General features: G+C 40.5%; 1 protein-coding gene across 1 annotated transcript in view; it reads right to left on the bottom strand.

The window, feature by feature from the left end:
* Positions 1–14,342, bottom strand: part of KIAA0753 (KIAA0753 ortholog) — a 1,485,993-nt gene that overhangs the window by 312,499 nt on the left and 1,159,152 nt on the right. The window contains exon 15 of the mRNA XM_044054254.1: positions 10,073–10,154. Within this exon, the coding sequence (XP_043910189.1) occupies positions 10,073–10,154 (82 nt within the window). The remainder of the gene's footprint in view (positions 1–10,072; positions 10,155–14,342) is intronic.

Below are 14,342 nucleotides of genomic sequence, written 5' to 3'. Positions count from 1 at the left end.
GAAAAGACACTGTTTGTGATGATCCTTATGGGGAATCTGCCTCCCACACTGACATTTCCCTTCTTGGATGACATGAACTCTAGGTAACCAAAAAGCAAAAAGACCACAGAATAAAGAAAAAAGACCCGAAAAGGGCCCTTGCCTGATGCCTAAGTATTCAGCACAGCAAAAGGGCTTTCAGACCGATAAATGATGATGGTGTATAGACTGCCAGCAAGTTGTTCTGGGGAACTGTGTCCATACATCACCTTTATGCCCTATGTCCTGTACAAGTAGCATATGTGTAATGTTTAGTGCATGCAACAGCTAAAGGCTTTGGTGTACTGGCTGGGCACTGGGCTATCCTTGGCAGGATATCCCTACTGTGAAGAATATTGCAACAGTGATGTAGAAGAACATCTTGTTTTACCCAACACTACAAACACAACTTTAACCAATACCACGAACAAGAAAAATACAATTATTCTAGGTGACATTACTATCAACATGTTAAAACCCATTAGTTTAGAAGTCATAGACTTCTCACTGAATAACAACAGACACAACTAGTTAAACACCCAACCAGAAATCTCCACTAGTACACAGACAATCTCCAGTCATCAAAATTCATTCACCTTCATTGAACGACCATTGCCCCACTGAGTTTCCATTCTGTGCTCTGCTCCAAAAACATGAATCTGCCTTGCCTCAACTGAAATAATGCTGTAATTATGTCATTCTAGTGACACTGTCACTCTCTCTCTTACTGTTGTTTACACTGGAGCCTTTCTCCTCGAGCTTCCACTGAAAATGGGTCATGTGCCCAGCCGGACTTTTTCAGTAAACAAAAGCAATAAATAACTAAAAATTTCATTCAGATCCAAATCTGTCTATACTGCAAAACTTTCTTCAACTCTCACTTTCCTTGATTGAATATCTATTTTAGTCACCAGTGACCAAATAAACTAGCTGAACTCCTTACAGACACTCTCCAATCTACATAGGTTCATAGGTTCATACTAGGCTATCTGCCCTGGGGCAATTATAAGCCTAGCCCGATTTTGTTTGGCTTACGCCATTGATTTGAGTATACTGTGCCCTTTTTAAGGTTTAGTTTGCTGTGCCTCTGTCTAATAGTGACACGGAAGTAATCCCCGGGACAAACCCACGATCCCCCATCCACTCATCAAGATTCTTTTTGAAGAGATTCAGTGAGGTGCTCTGCCTAACATGAATTGGAATTCTATTCCAGAGTGAAGGGAGCCTCTGGGTTATGAATCTGTCCCTCCAGCAAGTTCTATTTATTTCAGTGCTGAGGTTCAAGTCCCTCGAGCATGTGGCTCTAAGGGATTTAGATTTACTGAGGTGGAGCATGTCCATTAATTCTGGATTGGACATAGCTTTATATGTCAGGCATAGATCGCCTCAAGTAGGCAGTATGCAACTGAGTAGAACTGGAGTTTTTTTAACCAAGCAGCATATGGCATCTGTTTGAGTCCCTTGATCCTCTTGGTGAGGTACTTTTGGGGTCTTTCTAATTGCTGCAGGTGTCGGGTAAGGTACATCCCAAAAGGGGCATTGTATTCTATGATGGGCCTGATGAGGGATGAATAAAGGGGCAAGATTACCTCTCTTGATCTACAGGTGAATCCTTTCATGATGAGGTGGGCTATGTAAAAGGTCTTTCTAACCACTTTGGCAATGTGGTTGTCAAAGGAGAGATTGCTATCAACTTGGGTCCCCAGATCCCTAATTTCTTTCTCTGTACTTAATGAGTTACCGCCTATGTGGTAATTTGTGGGCACATTGTTTTTGCCAAAGGGTATGACTATACACTTTTTGGCATTTAGCTTTAGACCATGGCTCTGGCATCAGTTATCCGTCTCTGTGAGACCTTTTTGAAGGATGTTTGTGTCAGCTGGAGAGTTGATTATGGCGCCTAGTTTGCAGTCATCTGCGAACTTGGTGAGCCATAGTCCTCCCACGTTGGCCTGTACCTTGGAAAAGTATATACCGAACAAGAGCAGTCCCAGGACAGAACCTTGTGGGACGCCACTTGTGACTGGTTTCGAGTCTGACATGGCTCCAGCAACTCTCACTCTGTGGGTTCTGTCTTTGAGCCAGTTTGCGACCCATCTTGTGACACAGGGGTTTATATTTAAGCTGGATATCTTATCTATGATGCCAAAGTGGGGTATTGTGTCAAATGCCTTTGCTAGGTCCAGATAGGCTGTGTGGACTACCTTCCCTTCATCTATGGCTTTGGTGACTGTTTCGAAGAAGTCAACCAGGTTCAAAAGGCAGGATCTGCCCTTGACGAAGCCGAACTGGGTAGGATCTAGTGTCTGTAGGTCCCCAATGTCTTTGTTTATAAGCTCCATGATGATCCTCTCCATAGCCTTACAGACTAAGCTAGTCAGGCTTATGGGGGATAGTTTCCAGGGTCCGTAGAGGCTCCACCTTTGTGGAGTGGGACCACTGTTGCTGTACACCATTCTGTGGGCACATATCCTGTAGTGAGGCTGAGATTGTACAGCTGTTTTATTTGAGGGATTAGTTCTTCTTGGAGTTCATGTAGGATGCAACCCGGGATGCCATCTGGTCCCATGGAAGCAGTGTTTTTTGCTTTGGAGAGGGCAGCCTTTACCTGAGCATCAGAGATGTTTGGGAGGCAGCCCTCTGCCGGGATAGATACTTGCTCTTTTTTTGGGGGGGGGGGGGAGAAGTTTGCACTGAATCTGTCTGCCAGGATATTGGCGATGTCTGTGGGTTCAGTGTATTTTTTGTCATTTAGAATCAACTCAGAACAAGTCTGGGAGTTGCCTCCCAGGTTCCTAACATAACTGAAAAAAGCCTTATGATTGTCTTTAGTGTACTGAGCAATTTTTCTCTCGAAGCTGGCATTGGAGGATTTTATGAGGGATCGTAATTTTTTGCTAGTACTGATCAGAGATGCCTTCCCTATTAGGGATTTTGCTCTATCATGTAGTATCTTCCTCCTTCTGTTGTACAGTTTATTTATAGCTGGTGTCCACCAGACTGGACGCCTGCCTTTGGATGTTTGGGTTTTGTTTTTGTTTGGGATAGCATGATCCATGCATTCCTGGAGATGTCCGTAGAATGCGTTTATATAGGATTCTGCAGTTTGGGCCGTAGTTTCCACTGGCCCTGGGACCTTGAAGGATTCCACTTCAGTTTTGAGAAGTGAGAAGTTCGCTTTTCAGAAGTTTTTCACTGTGGTTTTCTGGGCTGAGGGTGGGGTCGGGATGTGGACATCCAGTGAAATTAATTTATGGTCTGATCTTACCAATGAGGGATATACTTCAGGTGTGGAGCATAGAGTCCCCATGTTGGTAATGATCAGGTCTAGTATGTTATCCCCTCTTGTGGGAGTGGTGACTAGTTGTTCCATAGCATTTGAGTTTATAATTTCCAGGAAGCTTTGGGCTAAGGTGCTGGGGCTTGAGTAGTGCTCCCAGTCTATGTTTGGGTAGTTGAAGTCACCCAATTTAAAGGAGTTTGGAGAGATCTTCATGTTCTCCAATGTTTTCAGGAAAGCCGAGTGGGATTCCTGACTTTGAGAGGGTGGTCTGTAGGATGCTATAAACTGAAAAGCAGTCTTGCCCACTGTTAGTTGCACATGGATGGTCTCCGATACTTCGTGCAATGCCACTAACCTGGAGGTGCGGATATCCTTGATAAATATGGAAACTCCACCTCCTTTTGTGGTTCGGTCCAGGTTTTGGGGCCAAAAAGCATGATATGAGGTATAACCTGGTAGTGCTGGGGTGCTCTCTGGAGCCTTGAACCAGGTTTCTGTCACTGCACAGATATCGATGTTCTCCATACTGAGGAGAGCTTCGAGTGCATGCATCTTGAGGTTAAGACTTCTGGCGTTTAGCAGCATTACCCTTAGTTTCTTGTTTTTTGTGCTGTCTATGGAGGTGGGTTTGACTTTTGAGCCTTGCCTAAAAAAGGCACTATGGGGGTGGCAAGAGCCTTTGCCAATATCTGAAAGCCCAGTGGTGACAGGTGCAAGCCGTCCCTAGCGAAGCAACGTGGCTTGTCGAGCATGTCATCTCAGGCTGACAGACACTGGATCCCCTTAGAATGACACCAAAATTTTAGCCAATTGTTAAAATCGATCATTTTGTCTTTGTACTGTGGCACCATTCCGGGTGAGGGTAAGATGCTGCTCAAGGTCAGGGTCATACCGGCCTGGGCTACATGATCAGAGAGCTCCTCTATGTCTCTTTTCATGTAGTCCAGGGAGGTACGTCTCTGGTCATTCACACCAGCACGTACAATGACTGAGTCATATTTGTATTTGCTTTGGAGTGACCTGAGTGCTTGCGTTATGTGGCGGATCTTAGCGCCCGACAGGCAGCTCACCGTGACCTTCTCTTTATTCAGCCTGGTGAATGACACACTTTCCCTTAATCTCCAGACTTTCTAATTCAAAACATAATAAATGGCTAACCAATAAGTTAAAATCCTGGCATTCTCAAAAAGCTAATTCCACTCCATTAAACAGAGAGAAGTATACTAACTAAAGAACCTAGCTAAGAAAGCTATTCAGTCACAAAAAGCATTCCACAGTACACCTACAAAATTTTCTCAAATACAGTACTAGAAACTTTTTGGAAAGTAGCAAAACTCACAGGATGGAACCTGTCAGAAAAATATGTATTAATGTGTGTGCTTAATGCTAATTAGAAACTAAATGAGTTAACACGTTTTTCATTCTATTTTATATGCACAATTTTTTATACAGCTTAATTTCATATGAGACTAAAAGATGCTTTTGAAACTACAGTGTGCTTTCTGAAACTTGCAAGATGCCCTCTGACCTAGTAATTGCTAGCACAGCAATATTCATGTTTATGCCTTTTTGAAATGTACTTGAGAAGCAGGTGATTATCTGCTAGGTCAGGAAGCAATGAATGAACAATACCATATTCTGTAATATAATGATTTTGAACAATTAGCTCTGTTCGAAGTATGAGAACACGCACAGCTGCAGAAGAAAGAGATAAAACAGACAAAGGACTGTTGGAGAAATGAACTGCAATCTATACCTGGTTTGTGCTCAAATTAGCCATAGTACCTTGAATGGTAACATTGCATATATCTAACCGATGGTAGCCAAGGCCACGTTGTTTTTCTTAGGAAGTTTCTCACAAAAATTGATAGTACAAGCAGAATATTATACAAACAAGTACTACGAAATGATGATGTTAAAACTTGTGATTTACTACGTCGGCTTGGTAGGCAATGTCTTATTAGAAAATGTATAAAAATGCTTGCATTTCCTGATTCTAGTCAGACAAACTCTGCATTAGCATGTTTTTGTCTCCTTGCTGCAAGATTAAAGTGCCTTAACCTGAACCTACCGTGTATTGATCATTTTTAAAGTATATTTTTCCTTTGACAGAACCTATCTCACACTACAACTACTTCTTTCAGATTGTCCGTAGATGATTTCCCCAAACACTTTATTGACCACCCAAGCTGTGCTGAGAACCCTCAAACCCACCACAGCATCTTCCTCTCTTCTATTTCTGGAAGATCGTATCCGAGGACATTCTCCCTTCATTTGAAGAAACACAGCTGGATGGAGCCTTAGGTATAGACAGCCTACACCCATGGATCATTTACCACTGTTGTGATTTCATTTTTATATCCCTAACATACATTTTAATTTTTGTCTTACTACCAAAACCTAGTATCTGGAAATCTGCCACAGTCAAGCCACTTCCCAAACAAAAATAACCCATACTTCTTTCACACTAATGTCTCATTTACATCCTCCCTGCCTTGAAAAAAAAAAAAAAAAAAAAAAGTGTCATTAGGATTATATTTATTATATTATACCACCTTCTCATAAAAAAAAAAAAAAAAAGCAAAAAAACTGGTCATCATGGAAGAGCATTGCCAAATTTGTCTCACTGATCCTCTGATATGAAATTCAAAGCCATGCTTGGCACATGCTTTGGTACAATTTGTATTAGACAACATGACTTAGTCAATGACTTAATCACTTCTCTTCTCTACTTCTCTCCTTCCTGTACAACTGAGGATGCCACCCCCGGTTCCAAAGCTAAAAGCTATCTATCTAATTCGACCAGTTAACTACATCTCCTCCTGCCCTCCCTATCACATCTCATCTATTCAAAAGTGCATCTCAAGGATCTATTCATGCCTCTCTTCTGTTCTCTACCTACATCAACAGGCTTCCACTGGACTTTCCTCACCTTCCTCTTCTCTTATACCCAGATGATAATGTTCTCTACCGCTCCAACTACTCCTTAATTAACCTAGAGCAAGATCTACAATCTGACTTCAGATGACTGAGTGGATTATTGCAAAAAAAAAAAACAATATTAAACACATGCAAAATGAAATATATGCTCTTTGGTACACAATAGAAACTTAGTTGATCCAAGGAAAAAAGTTCAACACTCTAATATCCCAAGAAAATTCTCTTAGAGTAAGTCTCCTCTTTTAAGTATCTTGGTCTTCGGTTAAACCCACACTAAACTTAAACTTGCAACTGGAAAAATGCATGTAAAAAAATTAATCCTCTACTTTTCTGGACACAAAAAATTTCCTTATTTCTCTCGTACTCTTCCAGGTCAGTGAAAGGGAATGGAATCGTACTCTCTCAACTTAAATTCAACTTTTCTCTTGCATCAGCAGCAACTACTAAAAACTCCACTACTATTCAAAAACTAGAAAACAACATATGTAGAATTATTACACACTCGACAGAAATGAACACCAAAGTATTAAACACTAAAAGCAGCAAAATGGCTCCCAGTTTAATAAACAGCAGACCTGGTCCTAAGCTCACATTTGTTCAAGCTCCTACATAAACATTCTCTCACCCTACTTTAATCTCAAAACTAATAAGACAAATCCCACATACAGCTTAAGAAACTTGAATCACTCTGATCATAAAACACAAATCCCTCTCTCCAAGCTACATATCTCTCACCATGTATTCTCAGTTCTTTGTCCTAAACTGTGGGAGTCCCCCCCACATGAAATTAAAGACTACTTATTTCAATTTCTGCTCTCTACTAAAATCTCATTTAGTAAATCAACAAGAATGTACCTGCTGTCTCCCAGGTCATATCACCCAAGCCTAATTAAACTTTTCCGTACTCAAACTCCTTCAGTACTATCCGTTGCTCTTTTTCATGTCTCTAATTTATTTTACTTCAACCTCACAATTAAAAAAAAAAAAAGCTTTTGTACATATTGTATATTAATACCTCTTGGTTACTTTGTTTACATACCATAGTTCTACCACTGTATATATTTACTGTTACTTTAGTGCTTCACACTCTTCTTTACTTTGTATGCACTTTTTTCCTGACACTTGAATGCAAACTCATTTACTTTATTTACCTTGGGCTGAGACTGAAATTGGCCAGTTGAAATTCAAATAAATCAGTATGTAAATTCCTGTTGGCTGTTTCACTAGAGATTGTTGTGCTCTATTGAGATTTTCCCCTTTGAGCTTTCCTGCTCATGCAATGTGTCTGCAATGTTTCAGAATAGGTTGCATTCTGATGGGACTGACTACTGAAATAGACACTGAGAAGACAAGGTCAACAAAATACCCTGCAGTGATTTAAATATACTCATCTACTACTACTCGATATTCATTTTATCCAAAGTTTTATGCATTTTGTACTTATCTGAGAGAACTCGCAAATGCATTTGTGATGACCGTGCCCTGGCCCAGCAATCAAGGAGCCTCAATCCTCACCACTAACACCAGGGTTATGTGTCTCATATAAGAGGAAAGGATAACAAATACACACAGTAAAGTACAATTTCCCTTAAGTGCACACAGAGATCACAGTCAGTTTGGGGCTGCTTGCTCCCTTCCATCTCATGCTTCCTCTGATGCTCTTTATCCTCAGCCTCTATCTCCAAACTCCTGACCTCCAACTCATGTCTCTTTAGCTCCAGCTGGATTTTTAAGTCCACTGCAGAAAGGTTGAGCTGTCCATTCTCAGAGGATATTGTATCTCCACTGCCAGTCTGATTGTCCTCCTGGATGCTGTTTTCTGATGCAGCTGCAACCATGGCTGCAATCAGGTCTGCCTTAGTCAGTTTTCCATGCACCAGTCCCCTAGCCTGGCACATCTCCACCAGCTGGCTCCTTGTAAGCTTTCCATACTCCTTGGCTGACATGCTGCCTGCTCATCCTGACTAACTAAGCTAACAAAAGAAATAAAACAATTGTGATCTGAACTCTGAGTATTCACTGCATGGCTGATTTAGAGGACAAAAACACCTTCAGAGATCACTGAACATAAGCTACAGGATTCACTCTACCCACACCACTACAAGCCAATTATTATACGCAACTAATTAATATGTGATGTGGATATCCACCACCACCACCACAAATGTGAAGTGGATCCCACCACTGCAAACCACAAATGTGATGGCCATGCTCTGGCCCAGCAATCAAGGAGCCTCAATCCTCACCACTAACACCAGGGAGGGCGTCTCATACAAGAGGAAAGGATAACAAATATGTACAGTAAAGTACAATTTCCCTTAAGTGCACACAGAGATCATACTCAGTCTGGGGCTGGTTGCTCCCTTGTTCCCAGGGTCCCCAATAAGACTCCCCACTGGCACAGCTATAGGGTCCAGATCTCAGCCTAGGTGGCAAGCTAACCTCCAATATCCTTTCTGTCCAACCAGTGCTTCATGTCCCTGCCCAAATAGCTGACACACACACACACACACACACACACACACACACACACACACACACACACACACACACACACACTTACTTTGAGATAAGTATTTATACAACTTCACAGACACTCCTGGGAAAGGCTGGCACAGATTCTCCAGCTGTGCCCCTTTACCCAGACTATATAGTAGTAATTACTGCCACTACCAGCTAATAATTATCAGTTACCCAAATGTCTTTAAAAGAGTGTCCAATTATGGCTTAGACAGTTAACTCTATAAATATGCAATGTACTCCAGAGCTTAATCTCTCTACATAAACCAGCCACAGGTAAAAGGTTTTTAAAATATTTAATAATAAATACTTAAAGCACAAGTCAATACTACTACACCACAGTGCTGTTCAAGAGTTCAGAGATCACACAGAAACTTAAAATAAATCAGAAGTACAGTTCTGACATAACAGAAAAACACTTAGTCTAATCTTTATAGTCCTATCTATTTCTACAAGAAAACACAACTCTAAGATAACTTACTTAAGACAACAGGCAGTGCTGAGATTGGATATCAAAACAAAAATGTTCAATAATTTCTGGTTCTCACTGTTTAAATTGAAACTGCAGTTCTGCTAAAACATTACATCATTTGTTTACACTTTCCTGGTTCCCAGGCCACACCGAAACTGAATTTACATTCTTTTACACTTAGAGCAATAAAAGACATTCCACATGTAAATTCTGGTCATTAACTTTAGCCTTAGAACAATAGGCATGATGCTTACTCCAGACTCATCGACTCCAAAGTCTAACTTCAAAGGACATACAAAACATAATTTTAATTTCAAAGAACATTTGAAATGCTTGGCTTAGTTTTCCTTACAGCAGATGACAATGCTGCTACAATCTTGAAGTTCACATTTTACAGTGTTTTCTTTCATTTAAGAAACAAGCCTGTATTTTATATTTATATTTACAAATGCCAGAATTATGTATCAAATTATATTTGACTAGGCTGGCAGCCTTCACCCTTCTCTACCAATCTTCACAGCATTCATTCAACATTTTCCTTAGCATAGCAGAACTTCAAAAGTGTGAACTGTAACTCAGATGAGCAGCACTGCATATTTCTCATACAAGTAAAATTCTACAGTTCAGCTGTACAGGTATGGCATTAACTTTATTTACTGCAGATATAAATAAACATATTTACATAATAACAAGATCTGAATGTACTGTGAATTTACACACACACACACACACACACACATATATATATATATATATATATATATATATTTAATTATGCTTATTGCTCTGTCTTTTAAGCTATGCAGTTTACAGTTTACTTCAACTGAAACTATACAAACCTTGTTTTTCTTCTTCAGCCCAGAAGTCTGCATCAGAATAAACTATTTTGGTCAACCGCCTACGGACTTCTTCCTGGTATCGCTATACGAGAAAAATAAAATTTCACTATTTAGAAGAGTTGAGAGTAAAATATAGTCAGCAGTTAGCTATGAAAAAGATAAATGTACCTGAGGTCAAAGTATAATGCTTAGAGTTAGTAAAGGGATTTCTGGTCAGGGCTACAACTGACAGAGGAGATCAGGGTTTCAGCCAACTGAAGAAATACACTAACATACCTTCTGCAGAAAAGTTTCATACTGGCATTAATGCACAGTGCACATTAGGCAGGACTGTGGGTAAGGCAAAAAACATTTCAAACTTTGTAAGGATGACCACTCACTTCAGCTCAACAATTGCACCATTTGTTATCATGGCTATGGCCAGTCAGTAGAAGAATGAATTAATCAGGAACAACAAGGAAGGGCATTAAATGGTCTGGAGAAACAGGATCATAAAATGTATTTTAAAAAATTACAATCTTACAGGCAACCAACAGGCTAAGTCAGTAATGAATTACTATGCCAAAATAATAAAAAGCTGCAGATTCATGAATGAAATTCAGCATTAAACTACAATTCCAAACTATTTAGACCAGACCAGACTATCTTGCAAGCATCAATAAAGCAGCATAACAATTTGCTGTTCAAAAATTATATTGGCTCTCCTTTTGGACTAGTCTGGACCAGGGTCTTAGAGAGATTTTGCTAACATATGAAGCTATCCTTGGCAAGGAAATGAAATTAAGTATAATTTCGTACTTGCATTGCTTGTTTTCATTATAATGTTAAAATTTTCTGTACTATTTTTTGCTTTTCTGCACTTCTTAACAGTTTAAAATTGCATTTTCTAACTAATGCAGACTGCTGTTCTGCATTTAAATACAATGTATCTAGTTATTTGTTAGTTTCAGGCATCTGCTTGTGGTCCCTTAACAACTGGGCTCCAAAGCAGTCATTTTACATTAAAAGGGTCAAAGTCTGCACTCATGTGGCAGGAGACAGTTGATTTTTCCTATCTGAGCTGGGAATTGCTTGTATAAAGCTTAATTGTGTGCTTATCTGATTGGCTTTAGGGCACAGTTTGTGTAAACCTTGTTTTTTATTTCTGATTGTATACAAGCCTTGAGTTTGCTCAAAGCTACTCTGAGCAATGGTTATTAATGAAGCCTTGTATACATGCAATCACCAGATGATGAAATTTCCCTATAAAAATACCCCATAAATTTAACTCAGTCCCACATTACTCATGGGACAACTAGTTTGTGTGGTAAGCAGCATTTACACATTGAGTTAGGTGTGTTTAGGGTCTGCATTACCTTATCATAGCAACCAGGACTACTGTTGCTCAGACCACATCTGGTTTGGACACTGGGCATCATTGCTGGTTTAGGTTATGTTAGCTACAGATTACACCAAGTAAGCACCCATCCCTCCTCCAGTTACAAACACCCTCCACTTCTGTCTCTTACAAAGTACACATTAAGACCTGCAACCATGGACTGCCACTTTCCTGCTACCTCTGCATCTAGCTTGATGGACATAGGCATCCTGAATGAATGTAGCGGTTGCATTATCTACACTGGCAAACATTTAATTCTTGAACAGACAAATACTGTATGTGAGCGATGTAGTTGCACATTGACATTGGAGGCTAGACACTCACATACAGACACAAAAGGCAACAGACAGGTTGTCAGCAACTCACACACACCACTCACCTCACCTATAAATGACCACATGCATAGACCCACATATGCAGAGGTGCTCACATGTAACTTACCCAAACCTCATAGGCCTCTTAGGTACAGTCCTCAGAAATTTCGCATGCACACAAATAAGGCAATTCACAACACAACAAGTAAAGCCATATCTCATCGTCTCTCATCTACCAAGCCCACAATGCAAAACACTCCATAACCAAATAATCTGGTCATAGGAGACTGCATTGTAAGACACACTGATGTCCCTCCTACCAGGTTGGATAAGGTGATGGTTACAGTTAGTTGCCTGTCAGGGGCCAGGATCTGTCAGATCACTTACCCCTAAGTACCAGTATGACTCCGTAATAGTCCAAGTTGGTGTGAATGACCTGTATCCTACCTCCCTGGACTATATGAAGAGACATGATTGCGCTCAGAATGTGTCACAGGCAAGTATGAGCTTAGCAATTAGCAGCATTCTACCATCTCTAATGATAACGACACAATACCAAGAGAAAATTCTAGACTTTAACAACTGACTTAGCTATTGGTGTCAATTCAAAGGGGCCAAATACTTGTCAGCTTGGGAGGACATGGTTGACAGGCCATGCTGCTTTACTAGGGATGGTCTTCACCTGTCACCTCTAGGCTTCTGGACATTAGCCAAAACATTACCCACCCCCTATAGTGCCCTTTTTAGGCAATGCCAAACAGACAAACCTTCCAACATAAGAAACACTACTCAGGACAAGCTGAAGGTGTTGCTGTTCAATGCAAGTAGTCTCAACAAGAAACTGCACTCCCTAGAAGCTCTCCTCACCCTGTAGAATGCAGACATCTGTGCAGTTACTGAAACGTGGTTGAAAGCCATGGAAAGCACTCTGGCAGTGCATGGCTATAGCGCCTTTCATATGTTCTGACCACCCACTAAACAAGAAATAGCAAAAGGCGGAGGTGTATCTATCTGAATAAAAGATAAACACACCTGAAGGCTGGTCAAACAATATGACATGCTTAAGCTACTTCATGTCCAACTAAACATGGAAAAATCCATTAGCATAGTCCTCCTAGCTACAGGTTCCCCTCCATGAACCAGGAAACCCATACATCATACCCGCGAGTTACTTGAATCACTCACTATCCAACCCAGTACCATACTCATGGGTGATTTTAATTACTATTCCATTAAATGGGAGGCATACATGACCGCTAACATGCTGAACCAAAGATTTCTCGACTTTGGAAATTGAAATGCCCTGGAGCAGCCAGTATGCATTCCCATTAGAGGAACAAATATCCTAGATCTGGTAGTAACAAATATGGGAAAGTGCTGCACCCATCCAGTGTGATGTCCTCACTGGTAAGATCAGTTAACAAAGTGGTCTCCCTTAAAATAAAGGTAAAACTGGACCCCCACCTAACTCCAAAACCTTTAAGAACTTTTCTAAAACAAACTACCCCTATTAAGTGACAGCATAGCTAGTTTTAGAGACTTCTCAAAAATCTAGAAAATACAGAAGCCTATGCAGCGGTGTACACAAGTCCTGTACAACAATATAAACAACTGCATAGAATCAACAGTACCAGACTAAAATAAGCCCAGGTCAAACCACAAACAAACCACCATTATTTTAATAGGCTGCATAACAAAAGGAAGAAAATCCTGTCAACAAGTAAGAGGGAATGTGCACAACAAAGTAAAAAGTCCCTCATTAGTCTAAACAAGCAAATCAGGGAACTAGTCAAGCCTCTGAAAGCAGACTTTGAATTAATAACCTCCAAAGCTACAGATAACTATAATGCAGTTTCAGTTGTGTCCGCAGTCTTAAGGGCAAAACACAGCAATCTGCAGAATTAGTTGTAGATGACATCACCTATACTCAGCTAGAAGACATAGCAAATCTGCTGGCCAATAAATTCAGTTCAAATTTCACTTCCCCATCACCCCCAGTTCTCACCCAAATAAATACCCTCCACCACTCCTCTGCCAATTATCACCAAACAGCAGGTTACCACTGCTTTCTCAAAAACTAAAAACACAGCTCTAATGGGCCTCAATGATGTAGCAGACTGCTTCTTAAACAGCTTAAATCAGAACCTATTAGGCCCATTATGATTTGTATTTAACCACAACCTCTGGACTGGTTTTATCCCAACATAGTGGAGGACAGCAGTGGTCATCCCTCTGCATAAAGGGGGGCGGGTATCAACTGACCTGGGAAATTACAGAACCATAAGTTTGAGTTGTCTTATATCTAAGACCATGGAAAGAATAATCATGGACCTGATAAATAATGACATAGGAAACCTCCAAACACTGGACACAACCCAATTCGGCTTTGTCAGGGCCAGGTCTTGTCTACTAAATCTGGTGGACTTCTTTCAGAAAGTCACTAAGACCAAGGATTAGGGTAAAATAAGAAGTTATGTACTCACCATAACGTTCCATCTGAGTAGGTAACTTCATTTGTCTGCAACCTTTGGGTATCGGATCCGATAACTTATTTCACAGCTATAAGATCTGAGCTCTT

Source organism: Protopterus annectens, chromosome 13.part0, assembly GCF_019279795.1.
Source record: "Protopterus annectens isolate FY-2018-M chromosome 13.part0, PAN1.0, whole genome shotgun sequence".
Taxonomy (NCBI): domain Eukaryota; kingdom Metazoa; phylum Chordata; order Ceratodontiformes; family Protopteridae; genus Protopterus; species Protopterus annectens.
The sequence above is the reverse complement of the archived record's forward strand: the minus strand, read 5'-3'. Positions and strand labels throughout refer to the sequence as shown.